This window comes from Anopheles coustani, chromosome 3 (assembly GCF_943734705.1).
Source record: "Anopheles coustani chromosome 3, idAnoCousDA_361_x.2, whole genome shotgun sequence".
NCBI classification, from domain to species: Eukaryota; Metazoa; Arthropoda; class Insecta; order Diptera; family Culicidae; genus Anopheles; species Anopheles coustani.
In genome coordinates this window covers 19,900,322-19,915,484 of record NC_071288.1, presented here as the reverse complement: position 1 = coordinate 19,915,484, position 15,163 = coordinate 19,900,322, and the positions used below count along the sequence as shown (strand labels likewise).

General features: G+C 43.3%; 1 protein-coding gene across 3 annotated transcripts; it reads right to left on the bottom strand.

The window, feature by feature from the left end:
• Positions 1-9,274: 9,274 nt before the first annotated feature.
• Positions 9,275-14,823, bottom strand: LOC131261126 (probable pseudouridine-5'-phosphatase). 3 transcript variants are annotated; one of them, XM_058263047.1, is made up of 5 exons: positions 14,576-14,821; positions 13,683-13,758; positions 13,281-13,557; positions 11,029-11,247; positions 9,275-10,113 (listed from the first exon to the last, which is right to left on the bottom strand). In XM_058263047.1, exons 3-5 carry the CDS (start codon positions 13,405-13,407, stop codon positions 9,704-9,706), a joined length of 756 nt encoding a protein of 251 aa, XP_058119030.1. In that variant the 5' UTR covers positions 13,408-13,557; positions 13,683-13,758; positions 14,576-14,821; the 3' UTR covers positions 9,275-9,703. The 3 variants fall into 3 exon arrangements, with proteins under 3 accessions (XP_058119030.1, XP_058119029.1, XP_058119028.1); XM_058263046.1 differs by lacking the exon at positions 11,029-11,247 and adding an exon at positions 10,512-10,730 and having other exon boundaries at positions 13,281-13,758; positions 14,576-14,823; XM_058263045.1 differs by having other exon boundaries at positions 13,281-13,758.
• Between the last annotated feature and the right edge of the window lie 340 nt (positions 14,824-15,163).

Here is a 15,163-nt window from a genome sequence, read left to right as displayed (position 1 = left end):
AAGCATCCCGATCATGATCGATTGGCAACGATCATATGCAGCGCAATTGGAACGGGAAGCCGAATGCCGCCGAGGGGATTCTTTTCAACACTCTGCTGTTTGTGAAATTTCGGTCAATAAAACAACAAGAAACGAAAGGGAAAACTCGGGATCGGAGCGGGTATTGTGTGCTACATGAGCAGGAAAAAAGCGATGAAAGCGAGCGAAGAGGGTGCGAACATTTGGATGCAACGCGGTTTAGAAAGGAGTGTATTAAAAAAGACTACAATTTTTGCCTATTTACATGTACAAACTAACTAAGCAAAATTTAAGGATAAAACAAAAACCGGGAGAACTAGTGCGATGCTCGCAACAGCAACAAATAGCTGGGGAACACACAATCGGGAGGCGTCTTCTCGGCGAGCAAAGATACTAAAAAGGGGCGCAAAGTACCACTACTTCTTCTACTTTACATCGCATCTAACGCTTTTTGAACAATCGAATGCGCTCATTCGGCACCGGTGGTAAAACTAATAAGCAAAACTAACTTGCAATAAAGAAACCGAAAGCAACATTCAGAAAAGAAGGTGCGATAAAACAAAACAAAAGACAAGCGAACACACAAACACACACCAACATAAATGATATGATGATCAAGAACTCAACAAGGAGGAGGAAACGTTAGCAAATGCGTTGAAAATAGAAGAAAGTAAAGAGAAGAAAGTGTAAGCGTTTTGCGGACGACATAATCTAGGCTTCTCTCTAAGTAACGATTATCTCTCAAATAGTATGATGGAAATATATGCAATAAACGACCGCAGAGTGATGAATGGCGGAAGGAGCAAAAACAAAAACACGTACATTACGAGTAGCACGGTGTGTCGAAAAACAAAAATACAGCAAACCATTTGTCGTGTGTAGTAGTCGACTATTTAAGTGTAATTTTCCTCTCCCGTTTTTTCGTGTTGTTCTAAGGCGAAAAAGTGAAAAAAACCAGTGCGATGTACATACGTGACGTACTTTTTCCGCCAGCCAGTCTGGCCAACGTCCCGATGTAACTCGGAAAATGTGGTGGCAAGATTGTGTGTGTGTGTGTGTGTGCTTAAAGAGACTTAAGAAAAACGGTATCCGTATCGGAAGGAAACGAATTCAAACAGGCAGAAAAATTGATCAAATTGAAAGGTACTTGATAATCATGAAAGCGTCCATCTTATTCATTTCCACGCGCACACACACACACACACACAAACCACTAAAATACACAATACAGCATAAAAAGCAAGTGAGGAAAGAAGCCTGTTACAACAAAACAAAAAACTACATTAACCAATGGCGAAGGAAAGGATACGAAAACAAAAATACGTGCCAGTAGTAAAGATTGCAATCTTCTACAAGCAGGTCCTTTTTCTCATCATCCATGTTTCTTTCTCGCTTCCACGCTGCTGGTAAGTGAAAGATTTGGCAATGGTTTGACTGCACGATCGTGACACGCAATTTTTAACGCATCACCACTTCTTCACGCGCCTTTTACACGGGCTTTGTTTTTTAATCCAAATGTTATACCATCTCCCAGCGGGGCAAACAGATGCGGGTTAGAGCGACACAGACAGTGGGCTATAGGACACTAGGAAGGGAGGAAACACGGAACACAGACAAGAAAAGGGAAATAGCAAAGCGATCCGACGGCTTCAGATAAGCAGACAGCGCAGGAGGAGGACAAATGGCGGGTAAAGTTTAATTCGAATCGGTGGGAGAGGAAGAGGAAGCGGCGCATTATAATGGGGGTTACCGTATTTTATTATTACTATTATTATATTTCTACGTTTTTCTTCGTTTGTTTCTAAGTTAAGCTTTAACTGTGAAATTCAGTGCGTCACGCGATGAGCAAAGAAAGTGTTGAAAACGAGTAAATATAGCGAGCGCAAACAAAAACAAAAGGATGAAGCTTAAGGTTAAGAAAATATACATATATATATGACAACCAATAATTACGGAAACGGTATCGAAAACGTAACCCTAAGATGCAAAGTAAAAGAAGGTAACGAAAGTGAGAGAGAAAGAAGAGAGACAGTTTTTAATTCACCCACCTTTTTCGACCTTAAGTTATTATTTAGTGCTTTAAGCCTTAATGTGAGAATGCGGAAGATGTGAAAAAAAGAACCCCACTCTAAACAAACAAAACCAATTGCTGTATGATTTTTTCACTAAGTTTTCTTTAGTTTTTTTTTTGTTTGTCATAAGAAATTATCGTGTAAGGCTTCTAACAAAAACTAAACAAAAAAAACACATGCAAAAATATATACAAAAAAAAAATACACACACAATACACTCATGCCTATCCACCTTACCCCTAGGTTAAGAGATGTTCAATTGAATAAGATTAGTTTGTTTTTGGTAACATTCGGCTGTAAGAGTTTTGTTCTAAGTTTGCCGTTCATCTTCTACTGAGAAACAAAAGTGCTCCGAAAGGATAACAGCCGTTAGATAAGACACGAAACGTACACACACGCATACACCGTGGTAAAAGGAAACAAAAACAACAATAAAAAAAACTCACTACAAAATGTCTTTCCCAAAATTGTTTCGAAGAAAAACAATCAACCCAATACAAACGTCTAACAAAAAACTCTGTTCTGCTTCACAGTTAGGTTTATTGGGGCTCATTTGTGCGTTAGTAAGGGATGTATTAGGGTCTTGTTAGGAAGGAAGGAAGGTAAAAACCAACAATTGACGCCTGTTTTGCGTTCGTCAATCGATTTGATTGTTTGTTTTTTTTCCTTGCTACTACGGTAAGCATATAGCGATAAGAAGTGAGGGAAGGCGATGCCGAAAGATTGTTAGAAATGAAGGTGACAAAGTGACAAGAACGGACACACCACACCTTAGCAAAAAAAACACAAGAAACACAACACAACACAAAACCGAAACCTAAATGCCAAGGCCAAGAAGTAATGATGGTATCTCTGTAAAGTTACGTTATTGCGGTTAAGATTTATCGGTTAGGATATGTAATCGGAAGTAGTGTAAAATGTTTCCTTTCACCCTCAACTTTACTGCTTCTGCTCCTTTTGCTCCTTATTCTCTATTTTTTTTTTCAAACAACACTTTGCATCTGTTATCGAAGTGCATTCAGTTCTGTTGCTTCTAGTACGTTATGCGAATGTTACGATCAAATTCAACATTTAATTGTTCCCTATTGACAAACGTTGGACTTTTCTATACTATATCCATCTCTGCCTTTCCCGCTTCGGCTGTCGTAATCCAAAGAAACAGACGCGGCATGTTTCTTCTATTATTATTAACACCTCATTGTTATTTTCTGCTTCTCATCTTCTCAAAGCCCTTAAAGGAATGTAGCGCTTAAGCTCCAGAATTTCGTTTTTTTTGTTTATTAAGTTAATCCTCGTCCCAACTAAGCGCGAAAGCGTCCGGCTACGCTTCCGTGGGTTCGAGCAAACCATTCTATTTATCTGCCATTTAAACCTAAGATTACGTTTACGGGCTCGTGTTACGACAAAGAACCAAGCGATCGAGCGACAAGTGGAAAGGAAAGCTGCAAATAGTTCTCTATCGTGCTTCACTCAAAACCAAACTGATGCCTTCTTCTTTCCCCCTCTTTTCCGGCATTCGGGTTTCTTGTTTTCTGTATTTGCTAATTTCCCTGTTATTAAATATTTATAATCTTTCTGAAAGTGCAATCGCTTGCAAATCATTGATCTTCCTCCTAACCCACCCCCGTCCGCGGGGCTTTAATTTGTTTCGGTTGTTTGAAATGCTCTTGCTTTTATAAGGACCAGCGAATAGACTTAGGCGAAACGAAATGTACCATTTTTTTTTATATATACCGTAAACTTACCCTTTAGCCGTTAAGGACAATTGTGTTGGATAATAACTTTTCCTTTTTTCTGCCACTTCCTCGTTGACCGCGTCTATATTTACAAATGATTAGGGTAACTCGAAGCGTCGAACCCGGCCATGAGGATATTCTGCCGCGAAGGGTGGTTAATGGGGTTGTTGGGAGCGATTTTTAAATGTAGTTAAAACATAATACTTTGCGTTGGCAACTCATCGAGCCCTTCCCCTCCCCTTCGGGCCCCTCCCCGATGCCCGGAACTGATGATTGGCAGCGTGCAGGAAACTCATTTGCTTACATGAATGCATTACACTCACCACTCCCCCCCCCCCCCCCACCCCCCCCCCACCACCACACGCAACACACATACAAATCGTTAGTTTTTAGTGTAGTGAAATATTTTATGCATAATTTAGTGTATGTTTTTTTTTTTTGTTGTAACATTTATTTATTTATTACTGTTCGGAAACGGAACTATTTTAACACCCTAACCGAATGCATGATGCAGAGAGGGAGGGAGAGAGATTGGAAAATGAAGTAGGCAGAAAGTGGGAGCGAAGGAGGAAAAGGGAAACGGTAAAGGAAACGTATCACAACTGGGCACTGGGCCGGGGGGTCGCCGGTGGGGCAACAATCGCAAGCAGTTGTAGAATAGCAAATAGGCAAACATACACAAGACACAAATATCAGACGAGAAGGCTAAACCGCAACAATGGCGGAATGGAGAACTAGAAACTGGATGCAACATTTCACTTACCAAACTAACTAAGGGCTACAGGATGCAGCATGATGATTGTTGACGTTGTTGTTGACGAGTTGTTAGGACGGGTATTGTTTTGCTGGCTAGGCGTCGACTTTTATGCGATTAGGTTTTTTTTTCCCCGCGTTTCACTTTCTCCCGCTACCATTAGGATGTAAGGATGTAACAGGTTCCCCGTTGGAGTCGTGCAAAAAGGGAAAAAGAGGGGAAACTAAAGAAGCAAAACTTAGTACACTGGATTTCGCTCCCATTATTGCAAGCACAGGCACACACAGAAATGTACAGAACAGAGGGCAAGAGCAGCAGCAGCTGGAGTATATAATGTATGTAGAGGGGAGAAATGAAACCAATAGAAAATGAACAATGATGACTGTCGAGCAAGAGGTATGCGCAACAAGTGAAGAAAATTATAAAGAAAAAAAAACACAAATCAACAAAGAGAGTAAATAGTGTAGAACAAGTGAGAAAACAAACAAAATTATATAACAGAAACAGAACAGAACAACCCGCCACAGACACGGAACAATGAAATAAGCAGTACACAGTACACAGAGTTATACTTAACAATAGCAGAGGCATGTCGGTGTCGGATGTAAAGAAGTTGTACATAGATATCAGAACAGAGAAAAACCATGTGCACCACGCGCGAAGGTCGAATTTTACAATTCTTTCAGCCAGCTAACGATGTTCGTTCTGTTGCAAATAGCTGCGACGATGGTTTAGGAACATTTTCCTAATTTTCATCTTTTTCCCTTACTTCTTTTGCTCTTTACACTTCCTGCCTCTTTCACTTTTAGTAAAATTTTCCTTAGCTACGTTAGAGGTGTAAGCCATTTGTACATTGTTTTTTTTCCTTCTTTGTTATCGTTTCTTAATGCTCATTCGGTTTACTTTCGCTTGAGAGGGCATGTATTGCAAGGCACGAAACATGGCACAGGGCGGGACCCGTAAAACAGAATGAAACAAAAAAAAAAAAACAAAACAAAACAAAACCGAAACCGTTAAAGCTACATTGCAGCACGAGCAAACCAAAAGAAACTAAAAATCACTAAAAGTAGGACACACGGACTCGAAATCATGCTAGTTTTTAAAACTCACAAACACCTTTGTCAATAACAAACAAACAAACCAACAAACGAACGCAGAATTATTACAATCCACAAAGAAAAACTATAACAAATATACGTGAAGGCAGGGAAGGTTGAGGAAGAGTACCGGTTGGAAGGGCAAAGAAAAGAAAATTATAATGAAAATGATACTGTAGAATAGTTGAGTGTGCGTGTGTGTGTGTGTCCAGATATGGGAGCATGAATATGGTTAGCTTAAAACGATGGATAAGTGTTTCGAAAGCAAAACTGTAAGAGATCGTACAAGTGTCGTTAATGGATTTAAAAACACGCAAAAATACATACAGCTCATGCAAATCGTAATGAAAAACCCGAACGGAAACAAACGAAAACACAAACACTAGCAAACAAGCAGACACATCATGAAACGATAAGAAGTAGCAAGCGGAAAACGTAAGCGAAGACCGGTACAGATTTCAGCAAAGTAAAGGAAGCACGATGAGGCAAAGGAACGCAAAAAGAAACAAAATGCATGCATTAAAGGGTGTGTCATAAAGGAACAGTTGCACATTAAAGAGGGACGAGAAAGAACTGCATAATTACAGCGCAACCGATGAAGTTATGTATGTGTATGTGTGCGTGTGTGTGTGTGTGTGTTGAAGGTATGTTCTTTTAAGACGTGATTCTGTTCGGAGACAAAATTTAGGCAAATTTTCTCTATTCGGCCAAACCTACAAGAACCCGGCAGAGGATGGAAAAGTAATAATTGCACACGCATAACTGATACTGACATCAAAACACACACATACACGATCACACACACACAACTTTCCGGCTCTGCGCCAGATAGACCCCTCTCATGCTCATCTCCCTCCCCCTCCACATTGATGGACGATGCTGTACGATCGATGCATATGTTGATCTTTAGCGGCACAAGATGGCGAAGGTGAACAAGTGAACGTAAAACAAACCCGTAATGAAACGAGCAAGGAGTGTTTTGTTGATAGAGAGTAACCCGAACAAAGCGAGCGGAAAACCCTTATGCTGTGTAGTGTGTGTTCATGAACATTGTTGAACGTTGTTGGTTTTGAATGGTTTTGTCATTTTTCGATTGCTCAACCGGGCGGTTTTTTCTTCTCACCTAGTTATGTTTCCTTTCCAATTGTTTCTTTTTTCCTCCCGCTTTACGTGATTTTATATTCCCGTTCCCGTTGACATTTTGCAGTTTTAACATTACTATTGCCTACTATTAGTCCGTGTTGACTCATTCGCCTTTACATTTACACAAACGCGGTCGCGCAGGAGAGGATCAGCTAGAAACGAGATTTAGGAAGGAGAAGAAAAAAACCACGATGGAAGCAATCGACAAAACAACCTAACCGCAAAACAAGACAAAGAGAAGGAAAGAAATGAAGAAAGATTGGACAAACAAATTGATTAAAGAAAAGAAGAAACTGAACTAACAAACAGAATGAACAAGGTATACATCATGCAATACGATCAAATGTTTGTAAAGATTGCACGAAAGTGACAGCAACATTCGAAACGAGAACGAATAATGAAACGTAAAAAAGTTATGCTTGCGAAAGTAAAGCATAAAAAAGGCGTTGCCATCTTGTGATCTTTCAACCGTTTTACCGCCAACATCGTGTGTGCATTAGTGATCCTTTTTGTTTGTGTTAATTTTTCTTCGCCGTTTATTGTTAAAATGCTAAACTTTGGTGTTGTTTTTATTTCGGTATTTAAATGAATCTTCTATTGGGGGCGGGGAGGAACAAATCAAATCATCAAAAATTTATAACACTGTGAAAACGTTGGTTTTAGGCCCTGTCCAAGTACTATTTTGGTTATTGTTGTGGTTTTGATTACGGTACGGTACTGCGAAAATGTGTGTGAAAAAATTAGGCGTAAAATTTCCGATTAAATTAAGCAACCCTCCCCCCGCGGAATCAATGAGTAGAAGTAAACCTAACCACGCGTACAACCCAAGGGTTACAATTTCGAACACTCGAACCGCGCACCATTAGCGCTCCTCGACATCGAGCCGAACCGACGGGGAGCCTCGATTTAAGGTCTGGCCGGAAATGTCCTTACCGGCTGGTTTTACATGGGGGTGAGGGGACCCCGTGGAGACGCCTATGCAAAACATTAGAACATGGCGATGATCATACTGCGGGGAGGGGATTTAAATGCGACAACTGTCGGCAAGCAACAGAACAGAAAAAAAACCAACCAACCAATAAAGTCGTTCCGGAGCGCTGCAATCGTGAGCAATGAGCAGAAAATCGTGAAAACTCGAGCGCAAAATAAAAGAAAACAAAAACAAACAAAAAAGCGGGAAAAACATTCACACAAACTAAAATGAAAAAAATACCGGAGTGAAACAATGATCATGATGATGACGATGTTCAAATGCGATTTGAATGATTTTTTTTTTCTAGTTTTAAGTAAATACAATATTATACATATTATGAATATATACACGGTATTAGATAAAGATAAAAATGCACACACTGTTTATTTGATTGAATTTTGGGATGGGAAACACCAGTATCCGAAATTGGGGACATTTGAATATCACAATGGATTGAATAATGAAGAAAGAAAAGATTGAAAATGAATTTATGAAAATGTATTACAATTATTTACAATGGCATCTGGATTTTTCCTTTGCCTTTGATACAAATGATAAAATATCTAAATTCTTGATAAATTTGTAAGAGAAATATGAAAATCGTTTAAATGATTAATTGGGTAATCAATCGGGAAAGATTGGGAAAACCATCCGAAATCATTTAACATCGATTGCGCTATTTTATTCGCAATTTTTTAAATCCAATCCAAATAAAAACATTCCGAAGAAACGACGTCGCGACGATCGCACCCGCGAGAACTCGAAACCCGAGAAAAAGCTGCCTTTTGATCCGGGTAGCAGGATGCGATCGGAGGTAGCCCGGTACGTGGTCAGAGCGCCAATACCAGCCATAGGTGAGAGAGAGTGCACAGTAGATGTCATCATCGAATGATCGATGCACACTCCCGCGCGGTACCGGACAAATTCATCAGAACTTCACCGATTTTCGACCGACCGTACCAGGGTAGCATGGAATCCAGGAGGCTACCTGCTGCGAAGCCACGAACCACTACCAATGGGGAATGGTTCAGTCTACTAGTGTGAGCTGATAACGTTGAGGTGGCACGCCGCGTTTTTCGTTCACCAGGCTGAAGCATTTTGGCTTAAATTTTGCATCCGAGTAACAGGGTCGCATGACTTTAGCAGGATACCAGGCAGGCGTTGACCACAAATACCATGATCAACTCGCGTGCGGAGCTACGATTATCACATTGAAGTAGACATTCTTTCTTTCCGTTTATAGTAGGCTGCTCGCAGAGTGTGTTGTCCGGGAGCGAAAAATACTACTAACTTATTTAACGTAGCAGCCTCTGTTGCAGTAAAAACAAAATATACCGTAAAATTTTTTGTGATTTTTTCTACAGCTTAATTATAAATGCCTACGGAGTGTCTTCAATAATGGAGACCCCGGTGGTGTATCCTAGTTCCACCATCATGTGTGATAATATCCACCATTATTTCCAGTTCCAGCGTGAGTTAAGTTACTTCCGACTAGACTTCGTAAAGCTTTGCTTTTTTATTTATTATCCATCATTACAAACGAACGTGTAAAAGTTTCCTGCGTTGGTTTCGGTCAATCGGTCGCACCTGGCTCATCCTAACTAGTCTACCGCAGTCTACTAAAGCCTTCCAAAAATTGAACTGAAAAAAAGCGAAGAGGCGCTATCCTTTGCTCCCGGCTCCGGAATCCACCGAATACCGATTCCGATGCTCGTCCCGCTCGTACGCTACTTTCAACAACAAACACGCGTCGGGTGGGAGTGTTCTAGAGAGTGAGAGACGCGGCCGGAAAGGGAGGGAGGAGGTGTCAGATGGGTGTCACTACCCAGTGTAATCGGTACAACATGGACGAATTTGATTCCTCCCTCCCTTTCCCTTCCCTCCCGCCGTTGGGCATAGCAAACGACGGCTCACGAAAATGCCGGCAGTCCGAACTCCTCCGGCCGGAAGTCCTCGAGCGATCGGAGTACGACCGTGGCGTGCTTTCGCTGGTCCTCCTCGATGTGCGGATCGGGCACCATGACGGCCTGCATGCCGGCCGCGATCGCCGCCGTCACACCGTTCGGTGCGTCCTCAAACACCAGGCACTGGGTGGGGTCGGGCTGGTCGGGGAAGCGGCTGGCCGCGACGAGGAAAATGTCCGGCGCCGGTTTGCCCTCTTTCACTTCGGCGTCGCTCGAGCCCATCACCTTGTGGCCGAACAGCTCGAACAGTTCACGGTGATTTTTCGTCTTCACCTCAACCGAGTCGGCCCCGGAGCTGGTCGCGAGCGCGATCGGAATCTGGTGCTGGTGCAGATGACGAACCAACCGTTCCGCTCCTGGGACGTGGGAAAAAGAATGCAGAAGTTGTATTGACAGTGTATCATACTACCAGTATATAAAGATACTAGAAGGAGAATTAAAGAAAAAAATTGGGGCAGGATGTTTGGAGACAATTTGTAAACCAAAGTAGGATTGTTGTTTGCAATATATTACACAATTGATAATCTATGACGTGTATCAAAGTAGGCCGTTAGGGGTGGTTATTGATTTTTGTTTTCCCAAATGAAAGGAGTTTTTTGCTACACAACAAAGAGGACAGGAATGAAGAGCAACAGAATGAGCATAACTTGTTAATACACAGAAACACAAGAGCAACAACAACAACAACACACGCACAAAAAGAGGGAACCACCAGGAGCGCGGTTCGAATGGGTCGGTGCGGGGAAGATCTGACCTTGCATGAGGGGCGCTTTGCCGAGGCAGAGCAACTGGTCCCGGCGGAACTTCGCCAGGAACTCATCGACCGTGCAGGGCAGCTTCAGATCGTTCACCAGTATCGAGCAGGTACGCTGTTCCGTCGTGCCCATCACCTTCATGCGCGTCGCCCACGGGTACGGCGAGTTGTACGACTTCAGCAGATTCCCCAAGATGCTTTCGTAGATCTTCTCCGTATCTGCCGCCGTCGTATGGACCGACCGACCGACCGACCGAGCCCAGCGAGGGACGCAAACGATGGGGTTTAAGGTGTGTGCGCAAATGGTTTTGCGGCGGCATGAGATTGTGAGATGTTTGGTTTGTGTTGTTGTTCGGGATTTATTGGGCGTGTGACCCGGGGGAAAGTGAAGAAAGAGGCCAATGCACCCGGCAGGGATGGTGGGGAGTGTTGCGGGAGAGCGGGAAGCGGAAAAGGAATAAGAAAAGAAAGAAAAACACGCAATTAGTCGGGATGAGATGGAACGGGTGTACGTTACCTGGCATCAGCTGGCATTCCTCCATCACGCGGTTGATCCGCTCGGTGGAGATTTGCACGTACTCGGCCGGCGTGAGGGGCAGCTCGAGTGCGGCCACTATCGCTTCGGCCGCCTCGTCCCGCTGCAGGCCCATGATGGTTTGCTTGATCTCCCACGTGTACGTCTTGCCGTACGGTTCCGCGATCGATTGCGTCACCTCCGTGTACAGTCGCTCCGTATCTGCGGGGATCGTGGGGTGGGTCGTGGGAAATGGTCGGAGGAACGAACGCACGTACGTACGGAGACATAAATAAAACAGATCGCTCGGCAGACGGCTTCCGTCCGATGCTACGAAGTTATGCTACGTCTACAATGATTGAAAATCTGGCAAACAACTTCTGGTCGCCTACTGCGTTCGCTTTTCTTCGCTTCTCAAAGTTCAAGGACACCACGTGCAAAATATTCCACATACATTATCGTTTAACGATGTGATCGATATAATCACAAATCACTAAACTTTTGGTACGCCTCGCTTTATGTGGTAATCTCAATTCGTGTTTTTCTTTCTCTTCAACATTTAAAGGCACAACCTGGTTACGAAATTCATTACGATCCAAAATTTCATTCATGTTATCGCGCTAGTTCCAAAAACAACAAAATTTAAACAGAGAAAAATATAAATTAAATTTCTCTATCTTGCAAAACAAAATTCTGTTCAAAAAGAAAAATTTCTGAAAAAATGCGGATTGACACAGTTATAGAATACATTCATCCAATACAACAGTTACAAAATAGGGGCCATATAGCCATTTTTGATGAAAAAGGAAATATATCATAAGGAACATTGTTGGTTTGAAACAACCCTACCATATGAACTCACGATAACGCATTGAACTAGGGTTGATCTATACTGTGTATTATAATTCCTGAGAGGATTTGAAACGCTTTTGTTTCCGGTTGTTGCGAAGCACCAATCTAGTCGCCTACTAGATACACCAATTGAAACTATTATTATGAACGACTTCTTCCACCCCCGGTTCCCGGTATACCATGAGGGGATCAATAGAAGCAACACGCCACCAGCACGCCCAAGGACGTCCATGATCCGCATTGGCCAATAGCCAAGCGGTAAAATAATTGTTTTATCGTACGATTAGATGATTAGACGCTTCTTCATACTAACGTTGTTTTCGCATGTTTCTTGGTCCCAACCGTGGACCAAGGTGGAACAGGAGGGATCCACTTAAACTACTTTGCACGTGGTGAGCAAAACCGCTAACTATTGATTACGGAAGTTCACAACCCATCCCGTTATGCCATCGTCACCGGTGTTTAGTGACGTCACCGGGAAGGGGGGCACACGATCATTTCAGTGAGACCGTTATCGGTGCGTTCTTATCGCTAAACGTGAATGGCAAACTTAGTAAAGTGATGTTTTATTGAGAAGGGTATGGAAAAAAACAAAATCTCATCGCAAAAGACAGCACTCGGGATTCTGTCCGACCTGTTCGCGTCCCATGTGTGCAGATGATAAGACGACCTTGTCGATTACCATGCTGAAAGGGTATTTACATCATACAGACGACAGTTTGATGAGCCGTTATTTTGTGTTTGATTGGAAAAGTAATCTTGTCACGCACCGGTTTCCAACAAACTTCCGCCAGACACATTCATCATACTCGCCCACCGGTACTTGGAGCTATGGAAATGCAATCAAAGCATCAATCGCCCTGGACCGGAGGAAACCTAAACTATTCGATTAACTTCCAAGGGCGTAGCAAAACGACGGCCTCCATTGGATCCTGACAGGAGTTTGTACCGATTTGTTAGTTCGATATTTAGCAGCTCTGTTTAGCGCACTCCCCCCTCAGACATGGTGCTGGTCGCAATACACACACATAGCAGAGCACATACACGAACTGCACCACGGCGGAGCAAGGACAAAAAGTAAACACTCACTAACGAACGACACGAACGAAACACAATCGTCCTTGTCCGTTTTGCACGTAGAAGGATCCTAAGTTTCGCTTTGCACACTGGGCGTCGAAACAAAGTAGACTATGGAGCGCATCACGCAACCAGCGATGAAATAACATCACACCACTGTGAACTTTTAGAACACCGAGCCGATCCTAGGATTCAAGACTTTGTTGTACGGCGTTGGCTTCAACGAACGCGAACTACTGACCCCAACCCGAGGGGATCCGCTTTGTGATGGAGGAAAGTAGAAGGCCCTCACTGGATACTGGTGCCCATTACCGTTCCATACTCACCTAATAACAGCCCATCCATATCGAAGATACAGTGGGTCACTTTACGGAAGGACGACGACGACGAAGACATCTCTCTGCAGGTACTTGCCGCACCGAGCGCTAAACCTCTAATGGAAATCTGGCTCATCGTGGCTACGTCGTGCTTTTTACGCGCGCGCTCGCTGCTCGCTGTCTACCCCGCTGCAGGCCTTCCACACACGCTCCACCACTTCCGTCCGTACGCTTCGTCCACGGCCACGCGCGGAAACAGATGTTTTTTTGTTTTTGTTTTTCCGTTCTACGGCAGAGCGACGGAGAGGGAGAGAGCGTGTGGAGAGAATGAGCGGGCGTGTTAGTATGGAGACGATGCAGTGTGCAATTTCCGTGCTCCGGAAAATCCGCGCAATTGGTTGGAAGAATTACAACGATGCAGTTTTCTCGCAGCAGGATGACGTCCTTCGGCAGGGAAAATGCACTTCCTGTTGCTTCGCGGAATACGCTACAGGCGGGAGAAAGAGATCGGGAAGCATGAGTTACCGTGAATGAACAAACAAAGCGATACTGAAAGAGATATAAATTATTGTGACTTATTTTTTCTTCTACTGTTTTGCAATAGCATCTTGGCAGGGACGAAACCAGACAATGTATCAATGCAGTACAACTGAACACTGGTTTCCCGATGCGCCACGGTATCTACCAGCATACGTTTCGATTCTCGATGCGTATCTTAAAGTCCCGGGGCGACAGCCGGATGCCGCCGTCGATTAAATTGCGAATTGGGGTCATTATCGTTGGGAAGACAACACGGCTGTCGCTGGCAAAGATCTGCGTTTACAGGACCATCCTTGAGTCCTTCAGACAACAAATAGTAGATCTGCGAATCATCAGCCACGAGCGTGGCTAACCGGCGGGCAAAGGTTACAAGCGAAAGTGTTTAATCATCCACCGCCTTACGCTTTATGCGCATCCTTCCGGTCAACAGCGGACCTACCGCCTGTTGATTTAGTCTTTGTTGTCATGCCCGCCAGGAAGATGGCATAAATCATCACACGGTCACCACGGGTACCACCCTTCTATTGTGCGACCATGCCGCCTTCCAATTTCAGCTTATGTAATCGGTATCACTGCCGTGCGAGATGATGATTGCTTTGTTTCTCGTTCTTCCCGTATCCAGCTGCGTTTAGTATAAAACGCGCGTGCAATATAAAACAAAGCAACCCGATGCTTCCAAGCCGGCGGTTCACGGTCGTTCCTCTAATCTCATATATGGTTGATGTGCCTTCCCTTCCCTTCAACCATCGCGCGCGCCTGTTTACCTTTTGCTTTCGCAGGAAGATTTTTCTGTGCTTTGCACGTACTAGACGCCGGGGGAAGAAGAATGAAGACGTCACTGCTGCCCACTGATAGGGTGTTCACGCTAAAACCACATTTATGGCAATCGAAGAAGCAGTGAGGTAAATTTTTCCACTGTAAAAAACTCAAACACAACACTTGCAACCTCAATGTTGTGCTGTTGTTTTCCGGCAACGTGCACTTTGTCGTGCAAACTTCGCCGTCGATAGGTTTGACGTTTCCGTTCGCGGTGTTTACGAATTCGTGGTGACAGTTCGGATGCTGCACGCGGATTCGATGCGCAACGACTGCGAATCAATACGCTACACTCGTAAACCGTAAGTACAAACTCTTGCCTCATTCGATATTCAAACAAAAAATTCAAATGTTTCAATAGAAATCTTTCGGCTAATTTAAGTGTATCAAAGAAGAACACTAGACAAATCCTACAAATACAACATTTGATAAAAGACGGAATTAATGAATGTAGTTTAAATTTTTACATGAAAATGATGCACAGATGCAGGCATATACTAAATGGACAGGAAATCGATTTGATTTACTATTTTGTT